This window comes from Mustela lutreola, chromosome 9, assembly GCF_030435805.1.
Source record: "Mustela lutreola isolate mMusLut2 chromosome 9, mMusLut2.pri, whole genome shotgun sequence".
Classification (NCBI taxonomy): Eukaryota; Metazoa; Chordata; class Mammalia; order Carnivora; family Mustelidae; genus Mustela; species Mustela lutreola.
In genome coordinates, this window is record NC_081298.1 from 70,594,951 (window position 1) to 70,622,812 (window position 27,862).

At 37.3% G+C, this 27,862-nt stretch overlaps 1 protein-coding gene and 1 non-coding gene across 2 annotated transcripts in view; both read right to left on the reverse strand.

The window, feature by feature from the left end:
• TMEM131 (transmembrane protein 131) overlaps positions 1 to 27,862 on the reverse strand; it is a 214,486-nt gene that overhangs the window by 89,949 nt on the left and 96,675 nt on the right. The window contains exon 5 of the mRNA XM_059134680.1: positions 15,059 to 15,182. Within this exon, the coding sequence (XP_058990663.1) occupies positions 15,059 to 15,182 (124 nt within the window). The remainder of the gene's footprint in view (positions 1 to 15,058; positions 15,183 to 27,862) is intronic.
• On the reverse strand, positions 22,146 to 22,280 carry LOC131808739 (small nucleolar RNA SNORA42/SNORA80 family). The gene has a single exon (XR_009344938.1). It is a non-coding gene; the product is annotated as a small nucleolar RNA SNORA42/SNORA80 family (small nucleolar RNA).

A 27,862-nucleotide genomic window follows, 5' to 3' on the forward strand; every position in this document is an offset into this window, starting at 1 on the left:
TACAGTCATTATGAGAAACCATTAAGCATATACTTCACAAGAGACCAAGCAATTCCACTCCTAAGTATTTATATTAAGGGAAATGAGGAAAAGAAAATTTATGTTCATACAAAAATCTGTATGGGGTCATATTGTTGGCCACCTACTTACCACCTTCATTACTCCTCTGACAGTTCAAGGACTTGTTGCTGACACCAAAGGGCAAGGAGAGGAGCCTCAAGGCTTTTGAGAAAAGAATGTGATTTTTCCCATATTTATAGTGGTTTTATTTATAATAACTCCAAAGTGGGAAGAATGTAAATGTCTTTAAGTGGTGAATGGATAAACAAACTCTAATACTGTCATCCAGTGAAGTATTACTGAGAAATAAAGCGGTACAAAGAATGGATACATCCAACTACCTAGATAACATGAAATGCATTATGCTAAATGAAAGAAGTTGGACTCCAAAAGCTAGATAATGCATGGTTCCTATTTATATAACCTCTGGAATAGGGTATACTCAGAGGCTTGAACTGACTGAGCTGTCAATTACAGGACCATGAATTTTTGAAACTCAGAACTATACATTAAAATGGATGAATTTCAGGGCACCTGGGTGGCTCAGTGGGTTAAGCCTCTGCCTTTGGCTCAGGTCATAATCTCAGAGTCCTGGGATCGAGCTCTGCATGGAGCTCTCTGCTCCCCACCCCCCCCAATCCCCCACTTCTCTGCCTACTTGTGATCTCTGTCAAGTAAATAAATAAACGAATCTTAAAAAAAAAAAATGGGTGAATTTTACTGAAAGTATACCGTAATAAAAGTATATACATATATACATTTGCACATTCACTCAAGACAGTATTTTAGCCTGGACCTTTTTTTATAAGGGTCTCAGTTTTTATAGGAGTCTTCCAGTTTCCTGGAGCAAGGACAAGTAATTGAAAGTTTAGGTTTCACTATTGGCAGGCAAGAGTAAACTCAAATCTACTTTAAGACAACAAAAATCTCTAAACAAAATGGATTAATTTCACTGAGCACAGGCAGTCTGTCCATAATTCCCACTGCTGTGAGTTTAACTATAAGGGGTCATATTGTTGGCCACCTACTTACCACCTTCATTACTCCTCTGACAGTTCAAGGACTTGTTGCTGACACCAAAGGGCAAGGAGAGGAGCCTCAAGGCTTTTGAGAAAAGAATGTGATTTTTCCCATCTAAGATACCAGTGCTTGTAACAGAGATGTTTAAATTTTTAACACACCAAGAAAACAAATTTTTAACCACACTAAAAAATGCAGAGTTAAGCAGAAACTTCCTATTTTAAAGCAAGGAGTGTGGTTAACAGAAGCCTCACAGAAAGGGTTAGTGAAGAAATGTATATGGCTCATTCTAGGCACTGCATTAAGGTAGGAAAACTCATTTACTCTTAGCATTTCAACTGTAACTCAGGACTCATGAAGGTTTATAATCTGATTACAGATTATAATTTTTTTTTTTTTGAGGGTGGTCCCTCAAAAACCTCAAGCAGTAAATGTAATGTTTAGTTGGTAGCACTGAGACACTAGTGCTGTCAATCTGGGGAAAACGCAACGTCAATGCAAGCTAACAGTGACAGTACTATGCCCTTCACTGTAAGATGTGTTCCAAGTTCAGAGACATAAAAATGTTGAAAAAACTGTTTTAGAATCAATGAGTATGGTATCTCTGTTTAACAGCATTTCTAATGTCAATGAAGATATTCATAACTTACTACAGGGAAGTTTATCCAGCCAGAGAAAAACTGGTTTCCTTTAAAATTTTAATGGGAACTTACATTATATATTTATTATATATATAATAACTTACATATATATTTATTATCTTTCTATATCTATATTCTCTATATCTGTATCTATATTCTATTATCTATATTTTATATAAAATTATCTTTCAAAAGTCCATCTAAATTCAAAAAGGAAGGAAAATGATCATAGAACACTTAATTCTTAGTATAAACTTTGGCTACTACCAGAACTGGGTATCTAGTTTTAAGTAAGTACATGATGCATTAGAGACCTGAATTTCTAGTTCTGTCAGTAAAAAACTGTGATTTTGGCAAATAATTTAACCTCTGTAAGTTTCAACTTCTCCTAGTTTTATTAGATGATCTCTGAGATCCCAATTATTAAAGAAACCATAAACATGACCAGTCTGTTTAATTCCTATGGAAGATAAGGCTTTGCTTCATGACATCATTTATATCTGAGGAGGGGCAGGAAGAATCTAGCAATGAGAGTATAAGTTCTCTTTGATAGTTCTCAGTATCTATCAAGACTTGACTCTACACTTATTTTAGTACTTGAAGAAGATGCTGAGACAGAACAAGTATTTCCCTCCCTCCCCTCCTCCTTCCCCTCTTCTCCCCATTTTTTCTTCTTCTTCTCATCCTCCTTCCCCACCTTAGTAACAGGGAAAATCTAATTCCAAGTGACACTTAAGGTTATAACAAAACAGAGCAGCAGGCTCAGGAACATAACCTTCCCACAAGAACTCTGTCCTTTAGTAGTCTGGGACAAAAACTACAGTCAATCTTGACTCTCGTCTTTCTCTTGGTCTCACATCAGGAAATCCTGTTGACTGTGTTTTCAAAATATATCCAAAATCCAACAGCTTTCCTCACTTCTTCTTCTTCTTTTTTTTTTTTTTTTAAAGATTTTATTTATTTGACAGGCAGAGATCACAAGTTGGCAGAGAGGTAGGCAGAAAAAGAGGGGGAAGCAGACTCCCTGCCAAGCAGAGAGCCTGATGGGGGGCTTGATCCCAGGACCCTGAGATCATGACCTGAGCCAAAGGCAGAGGCTTTAATCCACTGAGCCACCCAGATGCCCTGCTTTCTTCACTTCTTCACTCTTGTCAGAGTAACTGTCTTTTACCATAGGGTACTGCAATAGTTAATGTAGCTGGTGTCCCTGATTCTCCCCCTTGTTATTCTGTAGTCTCTTTTTGATAAATAGTGATCCTTATAAAACATAAGCTATCATTTAATTTCTCAGCTCAAATCTGTGAAGGCTTCCAATTCCAATCAGGATAAGAGCCAAAGTCATCCTCATAGCTTGTAAGAGCCTTCACAGTTTATCCCTTCCCATCCCCATTCATTTCCCTCACCCTTGGTCACTCTGGTCTAGCCACACTGTCCTGTTTGCGCACAGGCAGGCTTTCACATCAGAGCCTTTGTACTGCCTGTACCCTGCCTGGAATATTCTTCTTCCATATATTCTACTCCCTTCCATTCAGTACTCTCTCTCACCTCTTTCAAGTCTGTCCAAATGTCACCTTCTAAATGAAGCCTGTCCTGACTATCTTATTTAAAATTGGAAGAGTGATGGCAGCATAAGATGTCAGCATGAGAATGACATGGCAGCCTAAGATGATCCTCCTTTTTGTCCCCCTTTTTAAGTTATGGATTAGAAATACATCCACAAACAGTAGTGTTTTGTGGGAATTGTGGGATTCAGCACCATATGCCAGGGGACTTGGGAGTTGTCTCAACCACCGGTGCATCTGGTAGTAGGTAGGCAGACTTCAATATGGGTTGCAGAATCAGTCCACTTGCCCCAACCACTCTTGCCATAATGGAAAAAAACCTGGAGAGTGCTGACCTTACCTAGGCAGATACCCATACAAGACAGATGTTGTTTGTTTGTTTTATTTTTTTAAAAAAAAGGTTGGTCACAATGGAAACTGTAAGAGGAATTTTCCCAATGCCAGTTCCATTTCCCCTTCTCCACCAAAGCCAACACTTCATGGGAATGAATAACCCAGCAGTGGAGACCTTTACAAGAAGGGAAAAGGAGAGCAGTGAGTGAGTACCCAACTAGACCCATTGTGCAGGGCGTGGCAGGAGAAACCAGTTTCTTTCCAGCAGCACCCAGAGTACTGAGGCAGGACCTCCAAAACTGGGGAAGGGAAGAGAGCAGGAAAGAGAAAGAGGAAGATAAGAATATAAAAGGGCATTAAAGATACACAGTTGCTGGTAACTGTACTCAGGACTTCAGCAGGAAGCCTGCCCATGAACCTCTGGGAATACTTCGCCCGAGGATACTCCCCACCCACTGCACTGGGTCTACAAGGCACCTCAATGGCCCAAGTGCTAAATCCACCTCCCGTCTCACACTGCAGTGGCTCCTTGCGCTCACTCCCAAGTGCAGTGGTGAGAGCAAACCCCGTAAATGGAATGTTATCAAGAAAACAGCAGAACGTGTGGGGAAGTGAGAAACCACAAACTCGAGCACCACCTTCTGGAAAATCTAAAAGGTGGAGAAAATCCAAATATAATAGCACCAACAAAGAATATACCACATCTGAAGACAACTACTTCAAACACAAAAGCAGAAATGCAAAACTTTAAGAAACATGAAAAATCGAAAAAACTATGATCACCAAAAGAACAGTAATTCTCCAACAACCGAAAGCATAGATTTTTGCAATCTACCTGTTTAAAAAAAAAAAAAAAAGGAACTACCTGAATCCTTTAAGATTTTGTTTATTCATTTGAGAAGGAGAGCACAAGCAGGAGGAGCTTCAGGCAGAGAGAGAGGGAGAGGGAGAAGCAGGCTCCCCACCAAGCAGGGAACCTGGTGCAGGGCTCAATCCCAGAAGCTGGGATTCTTTTTATTTTGTTCTGATTGATAATACCTGAGCAGAAGGCAGACGCTTAACCAACTGAGTCACCCAGGTGACCCTCAAAGTAGTTCTTCTGAACAAACTCAGTGATGTACAAGAAAACTCAGAAGGACATCAATGGAATCAGGAAATAATACACAAACAAAATGAGATATTTAACCTAAAGAAGAAATTAAAAAAAAAAAAAGAACCACATTGAAATTCTGGAGCTTAAGATTTCAATGATTGAAATGAAAAAAAATCCAACAGAGACCATGTATGGCAGAGTATAGCAAAGAGAATGCAGAATAAATGATCTAGAAATTTTGTATTATCAATTAGAACAAAATAAAAAGAATTTAAAAAAGTGAAGAAAGCCTATTGAATCTATCTAATTCCATCAAAGAACAAATATAATAATCAGAGTTCCAGAGAAGAGAGGGAGAAGGAGGCAAAAAGTTTATTTAAAGAAATAGCAGCTGAGAACTTCCCAAACTTGGGGAGAGACTTGGACGTCCATGTACACGAGGCTAACAGATCACCCTATTATCTCAATGCAAAAGACCTTCTCCAACACATGGTATAAAGGAACTGCCAAAAATCAAAGCCAAACCGTGGAAGGAACCAAGATGCCCTTCAATGGACAAACAGATAAGGAAGATGTGGTCCATACACACTATGGAGTATTATGCCTCCATCAGAAAGGATGAATACCCAACTTTTGTAGCCACATGGACGGGACTGGAAGAGATTATGCTGAATGAAATAAGTCAAGCAGAGAGAGCCAATTAACATATGGTTTCACTTATTTGTGGAGCATAACAAATAGCATGGAGGACAAGGGGAGTTGGAGAGTAGAAGGGAGTTGGGGGAAATTGGAAGGGGAGGTGAACCATGAGAGACTATGGACTCTGAAAAACAGTCTGAGGGGTTTGAAGCGGCCGGGGTTGGGAGGTTGGGGGAATCAGGAGGGGGGTATTAGAGAGGGCATGGATTTCATGGAGCACTGAGTGTGGTGCAAAAACAATGAATACTGTTAAGCTTAAAAAAAAAAAAAAAAAAAAGAAATGAAATGAAATGGAGGAAGAAGGGGGAGGAAGGAAGAGTTCTTTCCCCAAACTTCATAATTTGACTTTTCCTCAATTGGCTCTCATGCAAAAAATAAATACATAAACAAAAACATTTAAAAAAATAAAAAATAAAGTTCGTTTTCCCTCTTAAAAAAAAAAAAAAAACCAAAGACAAAGAATCTTAAAAGCACCCAGGGAAAAGAGTGTAATCTATGATGGAACTCCATGAGGCTATTAGTGATTTCTCAGCAGAAACCCTACAGGCCAGGAGAGAGCAGGATGACATACTCAAGGAACTGAAAGAAAAAACTGCTAGCAAAGAAGACTCTTACCTGACAAAATTATCCTTCAGATGCAAATGAAATAATTACTTTCTTGGACTAACAATTCACTGGTGAACTCTGAGGGAGCTTATCCCTGCTAGACTTGCTTTGTAAGAAATGCTGAAAGGAGTTTTTCTAGTGTTATTAGATATTACTAGTGTTACAAAAGCATATGAAAGCATACAACATACTGGATAAAGGTAAATACATAGTCAGACATAGAAAATCCTAATTCTCTAAGAGGATGGTTTATTAACCATTTAACTATACTAGAAAGCTAAGGAGAGTATCAAAAATAATGATAGCTACTATAATTTGTTAATGAATACAATATAAAAAGAGGTTAATAATGACATCAAGCATATAAAAGGGGGAAGAGTAAAAGGTGATGCTTTTACACAACTGAAGTTGCTATCAGCTTAAAATGGATGGTTTTATAAGATGTTTTACGTAAGCTACATGGTACTAAGAAGCAAAAAAGAGATTCACAAAAGTTAAAGAAGTAGGAAACAGAATGGGGGGAAAAAACACAAATCTAGAAAGGCAGGCAGAAAAAGAGGGGAAAAGAATCAGTGGAAACACAGAACAACCAGAAAGCCATTAAGAAGACTACATTGTAAGTCCATACATATCAAGAATAACTCTAAATGTAAATGAATTCACCAATTAAAAGGCACAAAGGAACTAGATAAAGAAATGAGACCCAACTCTGTATTGCCTACAGAAGGCAAACTTCAGCTTTAAGGACACACACTGACTCAAAGTGAAAGGCTGCAAAAAGATATTAAGTGCAAGTGGAAACCAAAAGAGAGGGGCGTGGCTAGGCTTGTATCAGGTGAAATAGATTTGAAAAGCCAAAAATGCTAACAAGAGACAAAGAAGGTCATAATATAATAATAAAGGGGTCAATGAATCAAGAGGATATAAAAATTGTAAATATATATGTATCCAACATCAGAGCACCTAAATATATTAGCAAATACTGCTGGATTTGAAAGGAGAAATCGACAATACAATAACAGCAGATGACTTCAATACCCCACTTTCACCAACGGATAGATCATCCAGGCAGAACAAAAGCAAGGAAATGTTGGATTTGAACCATACATTAGACCCAATAGACCTAACAGACATTTATAGATCATTCTATCCTACAGCAGCAAATATGTGTTCTTCTCAAGTGCACACAAAACATTCTTCAAGGCAGACCATATGACAATACAAAGAACAAGTCTTATGGCAAATTTAAGAAGACTGAATAATACCAAGTATATTTTCAGACCACAATCCTATGAAACTAGGAATCAGAAAAGGGAAGCTGGAAAACCTACAAATGTGTGGAAATTAAACAACATACGCCTAAGTAACCAGGTCAAAAAAGAAATCAAAAGGGAAACAAACAAACTGTAACAAATGAAAATGGAAACACAACATACCAAAACTTATAGGATGCTGCAAAAGCAGTCCTAAGAGGGACTTTCTAGTTATAAATGCATATATGAAAACAGAAACATCTCAAATAAACATCGTAACTTTACACCTCAAGGAACTAGAGATAGAAGAACAAACCTGAGTCCAAAATTAGCAGAAGGAAAGAAATAAAAATCAGAGCAGAAATACATAAAACAGAGACCAGAAAAACAACAAGGAAAAAAACAATGAAACTAAGAGCTGATTTCAAAAAAATAAAACAAAATTGGTAAACCTTAAGCTACACAAACCATGAACGAAGACAATATTCGAAGTCAGAAATGAAAGAGGAGACATTACAATTGATATTACAGAAATACATAGGATCATAAGAGACTATTATGAACAATTATATGCCAACACATTGGATAACCTAGAAGAAATGGATAAATTCTTAGAAACATACAACCTAACAAGACTGAGTCAGGAAGAAACAGAAAATCTGAATAGACCAGTGAGTAAGGAGACTGACTCACTAACCAAAACCTCCCTACAAAGAAAACCCCAGGATAAGCTGGTTTCACTCATGAATCAAACTCTTCTAAAAATCTGAAGGGACAGAACACTTTAAAACTCATCTTATGAAGCCAGCATTACCATTACACCAAAGTCAGACAAGGATAAACAACAAAAAAAACCCAACAACAGACCAATACCCTAGATGAATAGATGGAAAAATTCTCAAAAAATATCAGCAAACTGAATTCAACACACATTGAAAGTACTATACACCATGACCTAGCAGGAATTCTGCATGGGATGAAAGAATGGTTCAGCATATGCAAATCAATAAATGTGATACACATTTAACAGAATGAAAGATAAAAATCAAATGATCATCTCAATAAATGTAGAATGCATTTGACCAAATACAACACATTTCCATGATAAAAGCCCTCAACAGATTAGGTACAGATAGGCCACAATTCTATATAATAAAGGCCACAAAGGAAAATCCATAGCTCACATCATATTCAACAACAATAACAAAAAAAAAATTGAAAGCTTTTCCTCTAGGATCAGGAACAAGACGAGGGTGCCCACTCTCACCACATTTACTTAGAGTAATAATGGATGGCCTGCCTGGTTGGATCAATTAGGCAAGAAAAGAAATAAAAGGCATCTGAATCAGAAAGGAAGAAGTAAAATTGTCATATTTGCAGATGATCTGATTTTATACAGAGAAAACCCCAAATAAAGACTCAACCAAAAAACTGTTGGAATTAATAAACAAATTCAGTATATTTGCAGGATATAAAATCAACATACAGAAATCAGTTGTGTTGGTATAAACTAACAACTAAACATTTGAAAAAGAAAGAAATAAAACTATCCTGTTCAAGTGGCATAAAAAAAATACTTGGGAATAAATTTAACCAAGGAGGTGAAAGATTGTATAGGTGAACCTCATTTTATTGTGCTCCACTTCATTGCACTCCACAGATACTTTTTTTTTTTTTTAAACAAATTGAAGGGTATATGGCAACCTACAAGTCTATCAGTGTAATTTTTTTCAATGGCATTTGCTCACTTTATGTCTCTATGTCACATTTTGGTAATCCCTGCAATATTTCAAACTTTCTCATTATTATATTTGTTATGGTGATATGTGATTAGTGATCATGACTCACCAAAAACTCAAATAATGTTTGGCATTTTTTAGTGATAAAGGTATATGCATTGTTTTTTTTTTTTTAAGACATAATGATACTGCACACTTAAAAAACTACAGTACATTGTAAACATAAATTTTATGTGCCCTGGAAAACTAAAAAAAATAATTTCATTGTGATAGTCACTTTACTGTAGTGATCTGGAATCAAACCCATAATATCTGAGGTATGCCTGTGTTAGGAAAACTACAAAACCTTGATGAAAGAAACTGAAGAAGACACAAACAAATGGGAAGGTAGGCCATGTTCACTGATTGGAAGAATCACTGATAACTGTCTGTTAAAATGTCCATACTACCTAAAGTCACCTATAGAGTCAAGGTAATCCCTATCAATGACCCAAAGGCATATTTTTTTTACAAAAATAGATAAAACAATCCTAAAAATTCATATGGAACCAGAAAAGACTCCTAATCACCAAGGAAATGTTGAAAAAGTAAAACAAAGTTGGGGACATCATGTTGTTTGATTTCAAGCTATATTACAGAGCTGTGAGCACTAAGACAGCATGATACTGGCACAAAAACAGACACACAGACCAATGGAACAAAATAAGGAGCCCAGATATGGACTCTCAACTAATCTCCAACAGAGTAGGTAAAAATATCCAAAGGAACAAAGATAGTCTCTTCAATAAATGGTGCTGGGAAAATTGGACAGCTATATACAGAAGAATGAAGCGGGGCCATTCTCTTACACCATACACAACGATAAACTCGAAATGGATGAAAGACCTCAATGTGAGACAGGATTCTATCAAAATCCTAGGGGAGAACATAGGCAGTAACCTCTTCAACATCAACCACAGCAACTTCTTTCAAGACACGTCTCCAAAGGCAAAGGAAACAAAAGTGAAAATGAATTTTGGGGACTTCATCAAAATAAAACGTTTCTGCACAGCAAAGGAAATAGTCAACAAAACTAAGAGGCAAACCTCGGAATGGGAGAAGATATTAGCAAACGACACTACAGACAAAGGGCTGATATCCAAGATCTATAAAGAACTTCTCAAACTCACCACCCAAAAACCAGATAATCAAGTTAAAAAATGGTTAGATGACATGAGCAGACAATTCTCCAAAGAAGACATACAAATGGCTAACAGACACGTGAAAAAGTGTTCATCATCATTAGATGTCAGGGAAATTCAAATCAAAATCACACTGAAATACCACCTTATACCAGTTAGAATGTCAAGAATCAAGAAGTCAAGAAACAACAAATGTTGGAGAAGTTGTAGAGAAAGGGGAACCTTCTTACACTGTTGGTAGAAATGCAAACTGGTGCAGCCACTTTGGAAAAGAGTGTGGAGGTTCCTCAAAAAATTAAAAATAGAGCTACCCTATGACCCAGCAATTGCACTATTGGGTTCTTACCCCAAAGATACAGATTATAGTGAAAAGAAGGGCCAAATGAACCCCAATGTTCACAGCAATAAAGTCCACAATAGCCAAAATGTGGAAAAGAGCCAAGATGCCCTTCAACAGATGAATGGATAAAGAAGATGTGGCCCATATAAACAATGGACTATTACTCAGCCAACAGAAAAGATGAATACCCCAACTTTTGTATCAACATGGATGGGACTGGAGGACATTATCTAAGTGAAATAAGTCAAACAAAGAAAGTCAATTATTATATGGTTTCACTTATTTGTGGAGCATAAGGAATAGCATGGAGGACAACAGGAGAAGGGAAAATTGAAGGGAGAGAAATTGGAGTGGGAGATGACCCATGAGAGACGACGGACTCTGGGAAACAAACTGAGGGTTTTAGAAGATAGTGGGTGGGAGAATGGGTAAGCCTGGTGATGGGAATTAAGGAGGGCATGGATGGAGCACTGGGTGTTTATAAGCAAACAATGAATGGAACACTACATCAAAAATGATGTACTGTATGGTGACTAACATAACACAATAAAATAAGTAAAATGGGCAGAGTAACTGAACAGATATTTTCCCAAAGAAGACATAGCCAACAGGTATACAGAAAGAAGTTCAACAATTCTAATCATCAGGGAAATGCAAATGAAAATCACAATGAGGTATCACTCCATAACTGTTAGAATGGCTATCATTGAGAAAACAAGTGTTGATGAGATGTGGACACAAGGGAATCCTGTACACTGTTGGTGGGAATGTAAATTGGTTCAAAACAATATGGAGGTTCCTCAAAAAATTAAAAACAAGAACAACCATATGATCTGGCAATCCTACTTCTGGGTATTTATCCAAAGGAAATGAAAACAGGATAGTGAAGAGATATAAGCACTCCCATGTTTACTGCACCATCATTCACAATAGCCAAATGTCTATCAACAGGTAAATAGGAAAAAATGATATGATATACACACAAACATTCCCCCCATGGAATATTATTCAGCCATGAGAAAAAAGGAAATTCTGCCATTGTAACAATATGGATGGACCCTGAGGGCATTGTGCTAAATGAGTTATATAAAATCATTCATTAGATAAAAAATTCATTAAGACCTTCAACCCATGAGAAGAGATTATATTAGGAATAGTAAAATATGTGGGCTAAAACATTTTTAGTCTGAGATTGAAACAATGTTTTCTTAATCTTCAAATTATGTGAAAATTTAATCAATCAAAAGGTTCTAGACAATCAAGGAAAAAATAATTTGTGTTGCTTACCTATGTCTGTAAGGAACTACCTTTTTATAATTCTTATCATAATCCAAATTAGACTATTATATACAGTATTAAAAAAATCTGTATTCTTTGATACAAAACATGTATTACATGTTTCTTTTTAGTATTACATGTTTTATGGCCAATATACAATATAGTCATGAAAGATGGATAGGTTTAAATTGTGGTAATAATACTATGGAATTTTATTTATTTATTTATTTATTTTAAAGCTTTTATTTATTTATTTGACAGAGAGAGATCACAAGTAGGCAGAGAGAGAGGAGGAAGCAGGCTCCCTGCTGAGCAGAGAGCCTGACGTGGGACTCGATCCCAGGACCCCGAGATCACGACCCGAGTCGAAGGCAGCGGCCCAACCCACTGAGCCACCCTGGCGCCCATATTATGGAATTTTAAATCGTAAGTATAATTAACTAGACAATTATAGTTAATTAACAGGTAATAACAAGTAATGTAATTAATTATTGGAAGTCACATACAGAAAAACAAATTGTCACACAACCACATTCTTCACTACCCTTATTCTTCTTGATTTTCAGGTTAAAAAAAGACCTTACTAAGGGGGCTATTTGCCTGTGGGTTATTATATGGTTATATAAAACCGGCCTTTTAGAAAAATAACTACTCTTTTCTCTATTTCCTATTGGTTAGTTAATATAGAGATGATCCTGGTAAATAACTGAAAACTTAAGTGAGTTATAGGAAATGTTCTATTTTCAAGGATGTAAGATCTGACCAGAAATTTTGAAATTTCAGAAAGGGTCTGCCCTCCTGGACATGAGAAGACTCTTTTCATCTTTCACCAAAGGCTCTTAATGCAGGCATAACATTGAAGTAAAGGGGAAATAAGGTTATTTCTTCCCCCCAAGAATTCATTCCATTTCTCCCCCCCATTATTCGGCTGCTGGAGTCCACACCTTACTTCAGGAAATTAAGATGGAAACCAAGAAGAAGAAGAAGAAAGAGAAGACAGCATAGACTTTGGCTATCTTCTTCTGAAACTAAATCTAGGTGATTCAGCTGTAGATTTTGGTAGGTATAGATAATTTTTGTTTAATTTCACCTCCTGACAATGGAAAACAAGTATGATTTTTAACTTATCCTTTGACTAACATACAGATTTACTTTATCTTTTGAGGAATTTTCAGAAAAACACTTCTCTCTGCATAAAATTCATGTGTAGAAATAAGTCCTGGGAGAGTCTAGTTTGGAAATGTCAAGCTAGTGGCCGTTAGTTTATTTCGTTTGGTCTACACCATCTGTCTTTTTAAAACTGAATACATTTTCAATGTGTAAAAGCTGGAAGATATCATATAAAATTCCTCCTTCTGATTCTTTTTGGAACATAAGAAGAACCATGGATGGGCTTACATTCCCACCTGGTTAACCACTGGCTGGACCTGAGTGCGGGCTGATCCCTTTAGACTGGCCACATGTTCTCCAGTCACCCTCATTCCACGTGGCCCACTTCTCTCATTTACATTATTTATATGGTCCCTGTAAGCAATCTTTATTTGTTATTCTTGGTCTAGTCTTTGTCTTATGATAGAAACATGAAAAAAGTGAAAACCCTGGCCTTTAACAAGGGTGAAGCTCAGGCATTTTGAAACAAGAAAACATTGCTTGAATTAGCAGAGAATGCTAACGAGTTAAAAATAAAATCCGTACTGCTGTTGTGAACTATTTTTAAGCTGTTTCCATTTTCACTTCACTATTTTGCTCTTTAACTCAACAAACAAGTCTCTGCACATTGGCCATTCCCGGAAGTTGGGTGGTTACATTTACACATAAGTGCACCTCTATACACAGGTGGTAGCATATACATCTCATAGCCTAATATGATACAAATCGCTGGGTAGGCCAATAGAACACATAGACACTCATCTTGGGTCTTATCATTAACTGCATGACAGGGGCAAACCCTTCTGAAATTGAGCTCTGTCTTCCTTTGTATAATGAGGATACTGGACTAGATGAATATGTAAATCTCTCCCCAGCACAGTCACTCTATTATTTGAGAACATCAGCATGTTTTAAAAGCTCTGAAAACATCTTTTAAGTAACAACAAAAAAATAACTTCAGGGAAATTTAAGAAATACCTTCGAAAAAGGGACTTCTTCCATGAGAACCACAAAAATAAAATTTTTATTACTGAAAGTAACATGCTAACTCATCAGTTCCCTGCTAATACTTTGAAATTTAAAAAAAGCCAAAATTCCTTACTCCAGAAGTTGCTAGCTAAGAACAACATATGATGAAATAGGATTTTGAAAGGAGAAATGTAATATCTAAATAAATTCTATAATTTTAGCTACTTTAAAAAAAGATCCTTTTTATTTGGTCCTATCTCTTCAAAGGAGTCAGTGGAAACTCTGGGAAGATGAAATTAAGTTCCACTCACTTATCTCCCTCTGATGCTTGTTATTTAGCTTTTTTGGAAGCTCATCTATTAGTTATTTTAGCAGCCTATCTGTTAAAGCTTAATGTGTGCACTGTCTCAAATTCAAAATTTTTTTGAAGGCTCAAGTTTTCAGTCAAATATATATTTTTTAAATTACAAGTTTGCATACTATCTACAAAAATGATTATAAAATTAAATTTCAGAGGATACTTGTAATAGACAGAACTCTAAAACAGCCCCCAAATTTCCTGCCCTAATCTCTGAGATTATGACTACGAGGAGATATCACACCTGTGGTTATTTATATTACACAATAAAGGGGAATTTGCAAATGTAACTGAGGTCATTTTAGTTAGTTGACACTAACTAACTAGTTAGTTCATCAAAAATTTAGTTAGTTGACACTAACTAGTTAGTTCATCAAAAAGGAGACTATCCAGGTAGTCCTGGTCTGATGATACGATTAAGGCAGAATTTTCTCCACTGGTGGCAGAAGAGGAAGCCAAAGAAACCTGAAGCATGAGGGAGATATGATGCATTACTCCTGGCCTGAGGGTGGTGACAAGCAATGTGGGCACCCTAGGGAAATGAGAGAGGTCCCTGGCCAAGAGACAGCAATGAAATGGGGACCTCAATTCTATAAGCATAGGAACTGAATTCTGCCAAAAATTTCAATGAGTTGGGAAGTGGATTTTCCCTGAGATTCCAGTCAAGGACTCAGCACAGCTGACGTATTAATAGCTTTATGATACTCTGAGCAAAGAGCCCACTGGACTTATTATTATTTCAAACTTAAGGGAAACATTTATTGTAGAAATACTTACCCTATTTTGAAAAAATGATGCATGAAAATGTGATGTTGTAGCAGATATTGATACTAAAGTAATAGTTTCTTCAGAACTAGGATTATGTAAGTAAACTTTTTCCATTTTTGGCATTCCAACTGGCCTGTAAAAGCAAAAACAAAAAACAAAAAACACAACAATAAAAACCTGTCACAAATACTTCATAGATTCCTAGTTAAAAAATTAAATATCAAAGCCATTAGACAAATATACATCCAAACATATAAACAATTTATTAAATTGGTTTATATTTAAAATTACAAATGAAAATGCATTCAGCAAATGTATAGAAGTGCCAATTTTATGTCACATACTGAGCCAGGAGCTGGGATATGATGAAGCAAATCTCTGCCTGAAGGAAGCTTACAGTCTAGTGAGGAAGCAGGCAGGAAACAAAATGGTCAGATCCTTTCATTGCTTTCTGTAATACTGCCTTGCTTTCCTACTAATTCTGAATCATGTTCTCTTCTCCCCAAATTCCACGATACACACTCTTCAGTTTAGGAGAAACTGAGTGGCAAAGTTATATGAGCAGATCTGCTTTATGAGTTAGGGGGTATTATTGTCCTCATTTTATAAATGAGGACACTGAGGCACAGAAAAGTTATTTAACTTATCCAAAGTCACACTTGGAATCTAAGTTTGAATCCAGGCCACCTGGCTTTAGTCCATGTTCTAACCCATTATACTAAATTGTCTCCTCTCATAGGAATAACATAAACCACAAACTGAGTGGTCTGATATCCACAGATGCATTTTAATGTTCTCCTTGGCATCCACATTATAGTTTGTCTCAAAAGTGAAATCTCCCCAGTTATGTAGTCCATTAAGTACGTACACAGCTAATCTTAGTTGTACAGGCCTCCGGACTCATACAGCATTAGAGAATTCTGCATAAAAATTACACTTCTTCTATGCTCTCTAATCATTTAATTGGCACCAGTCTTACTTCCTCAACAAGATTATCAGTACTACTTTGGACAAAGGTTACATTATATATGCACCGTGTGGTCTCCATATTATCTAGCACAGGCACTTGGTAAGAGGGTTCGTGGGTGAGCTGCATCCCCCCACACCCCTCACCAGTGGAAATGAAGGTTCTCCTCAACCTGACATCAATCAACCTAAACAAGAAACTAATGCCTTATGTTTTCACAGCTTTCCAACCTGGCTCAGGCTGGTCTCATGTGCCAGGCCCTCATGCCTTTACCTATTTCTTTGTTCTGTGTTTTCCTCTCTATCCTCTATGCCAATCCAAATTCTCATTTTCTAATTCAAATACAGTTTCTTTCACAAGGTCCTCTCCTCAGGCAACCATTCTGGTCCACATTTTTATTTTATTGCTGCTACTGCTCTCCTCAAGCACCCCATCCCCATACATACACAAACAATGCTGGAAAAATGTAGAAGCTAGAGAAAGGTACTGATCCCAAGTATTAACTAAGAAACAGTAAGAAACCCTTGGGGGAACAAAAGGTTGCCTTGAACTGGAAAGTGGGGAAAAAGCAAGGGACAAAAAACAGTCTAAGCTGACAATGAGAGGCTAGGGGATAGGAAGTCTTCAAAATTTCATTCTCCATTTCCTTCCCTGCTTGTCTTGGGACAATCGGACCCTGTGCCCTCAAACTAGAACAGCAGAGGGTGGGCCTTACAGAGATAAGAAGCTGATAATCAACTACCCTGGAGCATACCAACCTCTAAGTCCTCTCTTTGGTCCTCCAAAGACCAAGACTGTTTGATTACAGTTTAGGAAGACACCTCCATACAGATGCTTCTGCCTGTCAGACAGAGTGGTGGCCAATACAGGACAAATAACAGTTTTTACACATATGTGAGTGTGGAACTGGATCCTCCTTCCTTGGGGATCATCTTCCTTCTTTAATTCACAGGAGACAAGAACCAAAAGGTGTGGTATTCTGCCTTTCCTCAATATGCATTACAAGATGAATGCAAGCGGAACTCTTAAGTTCACACATCAAAATAACATGATCTGTAAGGGGTATAATCAATCAGAAAATATACCATGTTGTGGTAAACTGTAATGTTCCCAATCTGCTGACAGAACCTGTGAGAGGATTATACTTCTCCACTTTAACATTAGGCTTGCCTGTAAGATTTTCTTTGGCCAGTGAAATGTAAGCAAAAGTGACATATAACATTAAATTTTAAAAGTTATCTTTTACTCTTTGCTCTTGTACATTGTTCCAAGAAATGGCATTTCTCAGATAGGCGTGCTGATTAGTCTATATCCCACTAAGACTTTGGGGCTGGTTGTGGTCATAGTATATATATAACTTGGTAAGTTCTGAATAATACGCACTTGAAGTTGGAAAAGTTGAACCAAGAACTAAAAATAAGCACAATGTGATATATTTAAGGAGATATGGCAAGACATTAGTAAAAGGAGGTAAAAAACCATATAGAAAAAAGAAAATATTAGTATAAAAATACAATGTATAGGGACACCTGGGTGGCTCAGTTGGTTGGACTGCCTTCGGCTCGGGTCATGATCCCGGAATCACGGGATCGAGTCCCACATCAGGATCCCAGCTCCATGGGGAGTCTGCTTCGCTCTCTGACCTTCTCCTTGCTCATGCTGTCTCTCACTGTCTCTCTCTCAAATAAATAAATAAAATCTTAAAAAAAAATACAATGTATAAAGGTGGATAAAAAACTATTAGTGACTTGGAAGATCAGACAAGTTAGTTGAGAATTCAGCAAGAAAATGCAGATATATATTTAGAATATTTCAAAAGAGCTTAAAAAAAGAGAGAAGCAGATAGATACGGCACAACTAGAAATGGTAATATTTAGAAGAATATTTAGTAATATTTAGAGTGTGGATAAAATGAATGGGTAAAATCCAAACTTTAAAAAGGCAAATTAATTCTTTTTCTTTTAAGACTTGAGAGTGCATGCACATGCATGGGGTGGGCGGAAGCAGAAGGAGAGAAGAGAAACTTTAGCAGGCTGCACTCAGCAAGCAGCCCAACCCAGAGCTTGATCTCATGACCTGAGATTGTGACCTGAGCACAAACCAAGAGTGGGAGGCTTAACTGATTGTGCCACCCAGGCACTTCAAATATAAACTAATTCTTAATTGAAAGCGTTTATGAAGTGTCAACAGGAGAGATAAGGAAACCCTGTACTTAATTAAACACAGAGTAAAATTAAAGGCATTGCAAGAGTTCCTTATACAATGTGGATATCAATTGTCCCAGCACCATTTGTTGCAAAGACTATATCTACTTAATTGTTTTGGCATCCTTATCAAAATCAATCGGCAATAAATGTGAAGTTCTATTTCTGGGATCTAAATTTTATTCCATTTATTTATGTATTTCCTTACGGCAGTGTCATAGTGTCTTGACTAAAGCTTAGTCAAGAAAGTTTCTGATATTGGGGAGCGCCTGAGTGGCTCAGTGGGTTAAAGCCTCTGCTTTCGGCTCAGGTCATGATCCTGGGGTCCTGGCATCAAGCCCCGCATAGGGCTCTCTGCTCAGAGGGAGCCTGCTTCCTCCTCTCTCTCTGCCTGCCTCTCTGCCTACTTGTGATTGCTGTCTGTCAAATAAATAAATAAAATCTTAAAAAAAAAAAAAAAAGAAAGCTTCTGATATTGGGCACTGGAAGTTCTCTCCTGTTGGTCTCCTTTTAAAACAATGGCTGCTCTGGTTCCCTCTTATTTCATGTGAATTTTAAGATCAGCTTGTCCATTTCTAGAAAAATGTCAGTTGGGATTTGTGCTAAATTCATAGATCACTTTAGGGAGTATCGCCATCTTTATTTGTATCTTCTGATCTATGAATAAAAAAATGGCTTCCATTTATTTAGTTCTTTAATTTCTTTTGACAATGGTTTGTTGTTTTTAGTATACAGGTCTTGTATTACTTCTGTTAAATTTATATCTAAGTATTTTACTCTTTTTGAGTTACTACAAATGGAACTGTTTTCTTATTTTTAAATTGCTCATTACTAGTGTATAGAAATATAATTTACTTTGCATACTGATCTTATATCCTGTAACCCTGCTGAACTCACTTATTCTAATTTTTTTAAGTGGATTGCTTTTAATTGTCCATATATAAGAGTACAACATCCAAAAATAGAGATGGTCTTCCTTTTTCCTTTCCAGTCTGGGTATCTTTTGCTCCTTCTTCTTGCGAAACTGCCCTGTTCTTGATGTAGGGGGAATTTTTCAGTCTTTCATGAATATATTGTTAGCTGTGGGACTTTCATAGGTGTTCTTTATCAGGTTAGGGAAATTCTCTTCTATTCTTAGTTTTTTGAGTGTTATTATCCTAAAGGATTTTTTTCTTTTTTAAAAAGATTTTATTTACTTGACAGAGAGAGAGAGTACAAGCAGGGGGAGCAGCAGGCAGAGGGAGAGGGAGAAGGGAGGAGTCTTCCTCACTGAGCAGGGAGCTGAATGGAGGACTTGATCCCAGGCTTCTGAGATCATGACCTGAGCTGCAGGCAGCTGCTTATCCAACTGAGCCACTCTGGCGCCCTGAAAGGATGTATGTTCAAATTATTTGTGTGTGTGTATTTACTGACAAGATCATATGTTCTTCTTGCCTTTATTCTTTTTTTTAATAATTATTTTTTATTTTTTATAAACATATAATGAATGCATTATTAGCCCCAGGGGTACAGGTCTGTGAATCGCCAGGTTTGCACACTTTACAGCACTCACCATAGCACATACCCTCCCCAACATCCATAACCCCATCACCCTCTCTCTACCCCCCTACCCCCCAGCTACCCTGTTTGTTTTGTGACATTAAGAGTCTCTTATGGTTTGTCTTCTCCTGATCCCATCTTGTTTCATTTATTCATTAGATAAAGAATATCAAATTAAATTTAAAGAAAGTCCAAAGAAAGAAATGTTAAAATAAGAGTGGAAATCAATGTAGTAAAACATTAAAATAGAGATGATCTATGAAATCCTAAGTTCACACATCTTGGGAGTAAAAAACTAGTAAGTTGATAACTACCTGACAAAACTGAGAAAGAAAAAAAAGATGGCACAAAATATCAATATCAGCAATGACAGGAGTTACAGCTATAGATGCTGCAGGTATTAAAACAATCATAGAATGATATTAGCAACTTTATGTTAGTAAGTTGGGAAATTATCCTGAAACTGCCAAACTCCTGGAAAAACATAGCTTACCAAAACTGCTAAATTAAAAAAAATATATGTAAGCACTACAAAAATAAAACTATTAAAGGAGCACATGGATGGCGCAGTCAGTTAAGTGTCCAACTCTTCTTTTTTTTTTAATCTAGGTTTTATTTTATTTTTAAAGATTTTACTTATTTATTTGACAGAGAGAGACACAGCGAGAAAGGGAACACAAGCAGGGGGAGTGGAGAGGGAGAAGCAGGCTTCCCACTGAGCAGGGAGCCTGATGCACGGCTGAATCCCAGGGCCCTGGGATCATGACCTAAGCTGAAGGCAGCTGCTTAATGGCTGAGCTGCCCAGGTACCCCAAGTGTCCAACTCTTGATCTCAGCTCTGGTCTTGATCTCAGGGTTCTAAGCTGAAGCCCCATACTGGGCTCCACACTTAAAATGAAACAAAAAACTATTAAAGAAATTAAATTCACAATTTAAAACCTTACCAAAACAAAATTCCAGTCCAGGAGTACATTCTACTGGCAAACTTTACCAAGTATTTAAAGGTAATATTCTACCAATTATTTGGGGGTATGCAGTGAGATGCAGGCACAAAATGGGAAAAATGAGGAAGAACTCTATGACTTTGGATCTGTGTTGGGAAAATATGAATTAGAATTATCAGTATCAGGCATGATTTACATACATGCATTTATTTTTTAATTAAACCTTTTTTTTAGAGAGAGAGTGTGTGAGTGGGGTGGGAGACAGAGGGAGAGGGGGAGAGAGAGAGAATCTTAAGCAGGCTCCATGCCCAGGGTAGAGCCCGACTTGGGGCTTGATCTCATGAGTCAGATGGTTAACCAACTGACTTATGCAGGTGCCTCTACACATATGCATTTATATATATATATATATATATATATATATATATATATATATATATACACACACACACACACACACATCTGAACAGATAAAGATATGGTATATATATATAGAATGAAATATTATTTGGCTATGAGAAAGGACATCTTGCCACTTGCAACAGCATGGTGGTCCTTGAGGGCATGATGCTACATGAAGTGAGATAGAGAAAGACAAACACTGTGCATCACTTATATGTATAAAAGCTGAACTCAGAGAAACAGAGACTTAAAATAACAGTTACCAGGGGCAGAGGAGTGCAGAAAGACAGAGATATTGGTCAAAGAGTACAAACTCTTAGTTAGAAGATGAGTAAGTTCTAGGGATCTAATGTCCAGCATAGCAATTATAGTTGTCAATACTATATTCTATAGTTGAAAGTTGCTAAAACCTCCAATATTCTCATAACAAAAGAGAAGTGGTAAGTACGTGATGTGATGAAGGTGTTAGCTAACTCTACAGTGGTAATCATTTTGCAATATATGAGTATATCAAATCAACATGTTGTATGCCTTAAACTTATACAATGTCACATGTCAACTATATCTCAATAAAGACAAAAATGAGTTATATCACAATACTTGTATACTAAATATATATATTAAAATATATTAAAATACATATACTAAAAATAATTACATAAACTAAGAATATATAATAATACCTATAGGGGTGGCAGATATAAAACTACATTATATATATATATACACACATATATATCATGCATTTTTCTGTGTATTTCATGAAAAAAGGTAAAGACAGCATTATGGTAAAGTAATGAGAATACTCTGGAAAGTAACACTACCCCTCAATTGTTAAGCATCATCATATAAAACTAGAATAAAGCTTTTAGAGGTTTTTTTGTTTGTTTAGAGTGACTTCTTCAGTCAAGATGGTTTTGCTATGTGACTTGTTTACTTGAGGTCAATGAATCAAAAGGTATTTGCTGATGGCCTATATTTGAGCCAGCTTTATAATGATGCTGGCTAATTTTTATGGTTGATACTTCTTTTTTTCTTTTCACTGTGCGGCATGCTTTAGTGCTTGCAGGCTATGGCACAGAGGCCAGGCAATGGTTTGGGGCCACAGTTTGTTCTGGCATGGGGCACTATGAAAGGCCCAGCAGGACGAGCCGGCCATAAATCCAAACCCATGCATTAGAGCTGATTCTTATATAACTGTATAATGCTCAATCTTATTTAGTGAGAGTGAGTCTCATATATTAAATATGATCCCTCAAGAATTCATTTTTAAAAGTACTTAAAGTACTTTAATAAATGCCACACGAAATAGAGTATTACAGAACTTAGGGTGGGAAGTAATATAATTAAACATTACAAAAAATAAACTCAAAGGTCATTTTATTGTCCAAGTAGAAATTTCAGTCTGTTTCCTTATAGGTTTTTGTCTAACTTCCTCATTAGGATTTCATAGATTTTTTTTTTCTTAAATGCTTAAAGTCAGAAGTTGGTCAGATTTCATGTATTTAAACTGACTTAATATAGTCACATTATCTCACCTGATTTTCATATTCTGTATTATCTAAATCGACATCAAAATCTAATTTACCACTACTTTACTCAGTTCTTCTGCAGCTTTATCTACAGTTTGATCTTGGACTATTTTAAACATTTTGTCATTTCTAGAACGGAGTAACAGTCTCTTCTTCCATATCACACAGGAAAGTCAGGTTCACCTGTGTAAGGTTCACCAGTTACATAAAAAAGAATTATTCACAGTCTTTGGAATATTCAACACATTTTAATGGTTTTGATAATGGTCTTTGATGTGGTTTATTTTACACATCAACTGACAATTTCTTTATAATGATGACATGAAGTTTTGTTGTGGTTAATGTTTTCTGGTACCTCTAAGGGCTAAACACCAAGTCTTATTCCCCTTCGGAGAGTTCATCAATGCAGATGCTAACCACCTCTTGCCACAAGCCAGAAGGATGTGGAACCAAAAGCCTGGTCCAAAATCACTGTATGGCTTACAGCCCAGCCACCATTTGGTCCAAAATCTTTCTGTGGCTTAACTGTCCAACCGGGGGGAAAAAACCCAAAGGTGGAACAAGGACTTCGTCCTGAGGCAGGGACAGAGGGGTATCCAGAGAGAGACTTATAATACACATTTAGAGTTAGGAAGTAGGAAGCTGAGTGCCCTCATAAGCTCTTCAAACTTAGTGGAATCCTTCTTGCCTCTAGTAAAAGGAGCTAGACCCCTTAACCAGGCTCATCAATCTCAGGCTGGAGGTCACAGGACCATGAAAGTAGTGTAGTTAAGTGTACATCCTGCTGGGGCCTCAAATTTGGGGCACGATGCTGTAGGAAGAAGCTGTATAAAGATAGCATGGAAGATAAAATTCTTTTTCCTCAAGCTTTACATAGACATAGAATAACAGTACACAGAAATAAAAATGGCTTTACATCCTAAAAGTTTACCACTAACATGCTTTCTTCAATAAATACGCTCTTTCACAATTCAAGTGTTCTGTAAGCGAACTGGCAACAGTCATTCACCTCCCTATAAATTTGACTTACATAATGTTTTCCCTCCTGTGGCCTTAGTAATAATCAATCTCAGTTAAGATAAAGAAGACAGAGTATAAGATGGACAGGTAGTCTGGGGAATCCTTCGAGAAGACAGGACTGGAGACGGCCTGCTCAGGAGGTGACCACAGGGTAAGTAAGTAGCTTGGAGGTATTTGGAGCCTGGAAGCAGGGAGTGGATCAGAATGCTTGGTGTGCAGTGCTGCTGAGGCTGGCCTTGCCCTTTTTTCTAGGGATCAAAGAGCAAAGGCCCTGGTCACACACTACAGAAATGAACTTTTGTTCAGAGGAGAAGGGTTATCTACTTCTGTTTTTCAAAGAGGTCTGGAGTAAGAGGAACAGAAGAAAGATCTCAGGAAGGGTGTCAGGAGGCTACTCTAGCTATGTGGGCTCAGACAGAGCAGGCTTCCTGTAGCTCTGGGCAGTCCACACCACAGGAAGCAGAGGGAGGCCTCTTTGAACAGACCTCATATAAACAGCTTCCCCTGGCCCTCCCTCTCCTCAGTTCCCCTGAGGATGTGAACAGATCCATGATAAAGTGGGATGCTTGAAAGAAAAGTCACACTAAACCATGAAAACTTTGGCCAAGTACTAATGTCTGCTTACTTGTAAATAAATAAGCAGTGCATTAATTTTCTGCAACATAACAAATTACCACAAACTTAGAGGCTTAAAGCGATAACCATTTATTATCTTACAAGTCTGTAAGTCCAAAGTCCAGGCCCAGCATACCTGGGTAATGTGCTCAAGGTCTCACTCAAGCTCAAAGTCCTCTTCCAGGCTCATGCAGGTTATTGGTGATATTGAGGCTGCTCTCAGCCTCTTGCCATATGGCCCTCTTCAATTCCAAAAGTAGCACAAGAAACTTCCTTGCATCAAACACCTCTCATGCTTGAAATCACTGCATTTCCGTCTACGACTGCTACAGACAAATGTTGAGGGCTCATGACATCACCTCAGGGCCCTGGATTATCTCCCTAACTTAAAGGTCAACTGATTTGGGACCCTAATTACATTTCCAAAATCCTTTATGGCAACATCTAGATTCGTGTTTGATTGGGAGGTGTGTGTGCATCTTGGAGGGCCAGGAATTTGGAGGACCATCTTAGAATTCTGCTTGCCATAAGCAGCACGTGTGACTGCAGGGCTAGACAGGTAAGATTTAAAAATAAAACACAGATTTTTCAAATGGCCTGCAGCACTGGTTCTGTTTGTTTCCACTGTCAACTCCTCCAAAGACAGAAGAAGGGTCAAAGGGGAGAGTGAATTATTTATAGATAAAATAAGCAGAATCAAAGATATGGCTGTTCTCTGTGCTGTTTGTGCACAGCTACTGACTGCCCATATTCCAGAAGAGTCTGAGGTGCAAAAGAATTAGCAAGCAGCAGCTATGAACTAGAGACGAGCATAGAAAGTAAGCTGTAATTCTGTGGTCAGTGGCAAGTTTCCCATGCCACAGAAAGACAAAGCAATGCCAGGAAACAGCTGCAGAAATGGCTGAGCAGCTACCCTCAGACAAACCTTATGAATGGCAGTGACACAGCACTCTACGAAACAGAACTTCTGGCAGGAAACTGGGCTGAATCAATATGCAGTACTTTGTACCACTCAATTACCACAAAATTCGAGCATCTTCTTATACACATTTGAGATTGAGGGCTGAGGGAATGGCCTTGAGATTGGAGGGGACGGCCTTGAGATTGGGGGGTGGAACAGTTAGAAACTGAAAAAGTGAAAAGAGAACCTACTTGATTTTATCCGAATATTAAAAAAATGATTAGAAGAAACACCTTTCAAGAACTGAATTTAACTTGAAAATAAAGACCTCTGATTTTAGCAACAGACTATTCAATAACTTCCATTTTTTAAGCCATTAATTAGGTCTCCATTTTAAGCTTTAGATTTGAAATCAAGATTTCCTGCACTTAATAATTACATAAACCAAAGAACTCAGTAAACCAAGTTTCCACCCAAAGCATCTCTCATAGTCTGCAATAAATGTCTGAAAAAAGGAGTTGTTTTGGAAACAGAAAAATATTTAACAGCCTTGGCATAAATAACTAAGAGGGGTGCAAAGGGATGGGGGGAGGTGGTCATGCCCAGATTGTACCAACTAATCGTTAGAGAGAAAGCAGGGAAGGGAGAGCGGGAAAGTAGTAGAATTAAAGAATAAATTTAAATGTAATGGATGAAAACATAGAAAGCCTATTTTTTTTTTTTTTATAAACATATATTTTTTATATACATATATTTTTATCCCCAGGTCTGTGAATCACCAGGTTTACACACTTCACAGCACTCACCAAATCACATACCCTCCCCAATGTCCATAATCCCACCCCCTTCTCCCCAACCCCCTCCCCCCGGCAACCCTCAGTTTGTTTTGTGAGATTAAGAGTCACTTATGGTTTGTCTCCCTCCCAATCCCATCTTGTTTCATTTATTGAGGCTTAAGTGGGTAGAAGAATAAATAAAAGAAAGCCTATTTTTAAAGAAAGTTAACTTATTTACTGTGGAAGAAGCTCTAGAGGGCAGTAGCGATGCTCACAGTAGTGAGAAGAGTCAGTACAGAGGGGGGTCCAGAAGGGGGCCAGGGTACGTCCTAGAGCTGCATCCTCACTAAAGGGCCTGGAGCTCTTTTGGAAGCCCTGGGTGACCATCAGATGCAACTTAGAATGGTAAGTTTTTCCAGATACTGCAAAGGATGTTTTAAAATTATAAGTGTCTTCTGGTTTAGCAAAAAGACCACAAGCAGTATGGAAATAGTCCAAAAAAAACCATAAAGCAAAACTTCAGTGCATGAGTCAAGGTAGTAAGCAATGATAAGTCTACTTAGAATTTTTGATAAAAATATTATGAAGTGTTAAGGATATTCTTCTCAAGTCCTAAAATTACTGCTATACATATCAAGTCAATGAAACATTTATAGCATGGGCATTAAGACAGTGCACTGCCAGATCAAGTAGAAAAGTAAAGCAAATGTTCAATGTAGTCTGGCAAAAAACACTTGATAATGTAAAGTTAATTTAATTGAGATGAAGAAATCAACAGGCAATCTTATTGGACTTAAAGATAACGTACTGTATATAAGCGTTAGGTGTCAAATACGTGCCAGAGAGACAAAGATAAATAAATTCTCTTCACAGCCTGATCTAGAAGGGAAGCAGACACCTGAACAGACAATTAGAGCAATAACCAGCGTGCAGACAGAGGTTAGTATAGGTCATGAGTAATGAAGACTGATTCCATTTTTGATGTTTGATTACTGACAGTTTTTAAGCCCCATAACGTCCCCTCATTTTATATGCCACAACTGGGCAAGCCGATAAGAGAGCCTGTACTCTTGCTCTTAGATGCCATGAGTTCAAACTTTCCAAGTCTGCCCCAACCACAATAAAAGTCAAGCCGGTCTCCTCTCTCTGCTCTCTCAGGTCATTTTTCAGACTTGCTTGGGAGCCCACCAAGCTCTCCCCAGAATGCTTTATTCTGTGAGTAGAATAAACCTTTCTGTACCCTCTTCACATGTGATGTCATCAGTACTGAGTCAGTATCCCTCCCAAGATAGGTTCATTTTTGCCTCATCTAGTTTCAATCAGATTTCCATCACTTAGAACCAAATAACTGAAGTACTGACCAAAACAGAGGGAATAAAGGCATTCTGTAATTATTGTTAATTTTCTTACAATATGAATAGCAGTAGTGTAGTTATGTAGAATGTCCTTACATACAGAAGTGTGCTGAAGAATATAGGAATAAAATGTTATTGTGTCTGCTTTCAAATGATTTAAAATTGACAAAAATATGAATATGGCAAAAATCTTAATTATTGAATTTACCTTAAGAGTACATTCATTACCTATTCTTTCTTCTTCATTTTTTTTGTTTATATGAAAGCATCCATACAATTCTTTTTAGAGCAGAGACTCAAAGTAGGTACAACATGGCTAGAGCTTAAAAAGACCACTTACTTTCATGAAGTGATTTCCTTTGGCAATCTGTTACTTCCTAACCTACCAATAATTCACCTTTTGCACAACCTCACTTTCTTTGAACTAGAATTTCTACTTTCAATTTTAATAAAAAGAAACTTAGCTCGAAAATGGCTAGGCAAATAAATCCTTCCAATCACATTGCCTGTGATCTTCCAGGGTTGAAGTTCTAAATTTAGGGACCTCTCTGCTTACAT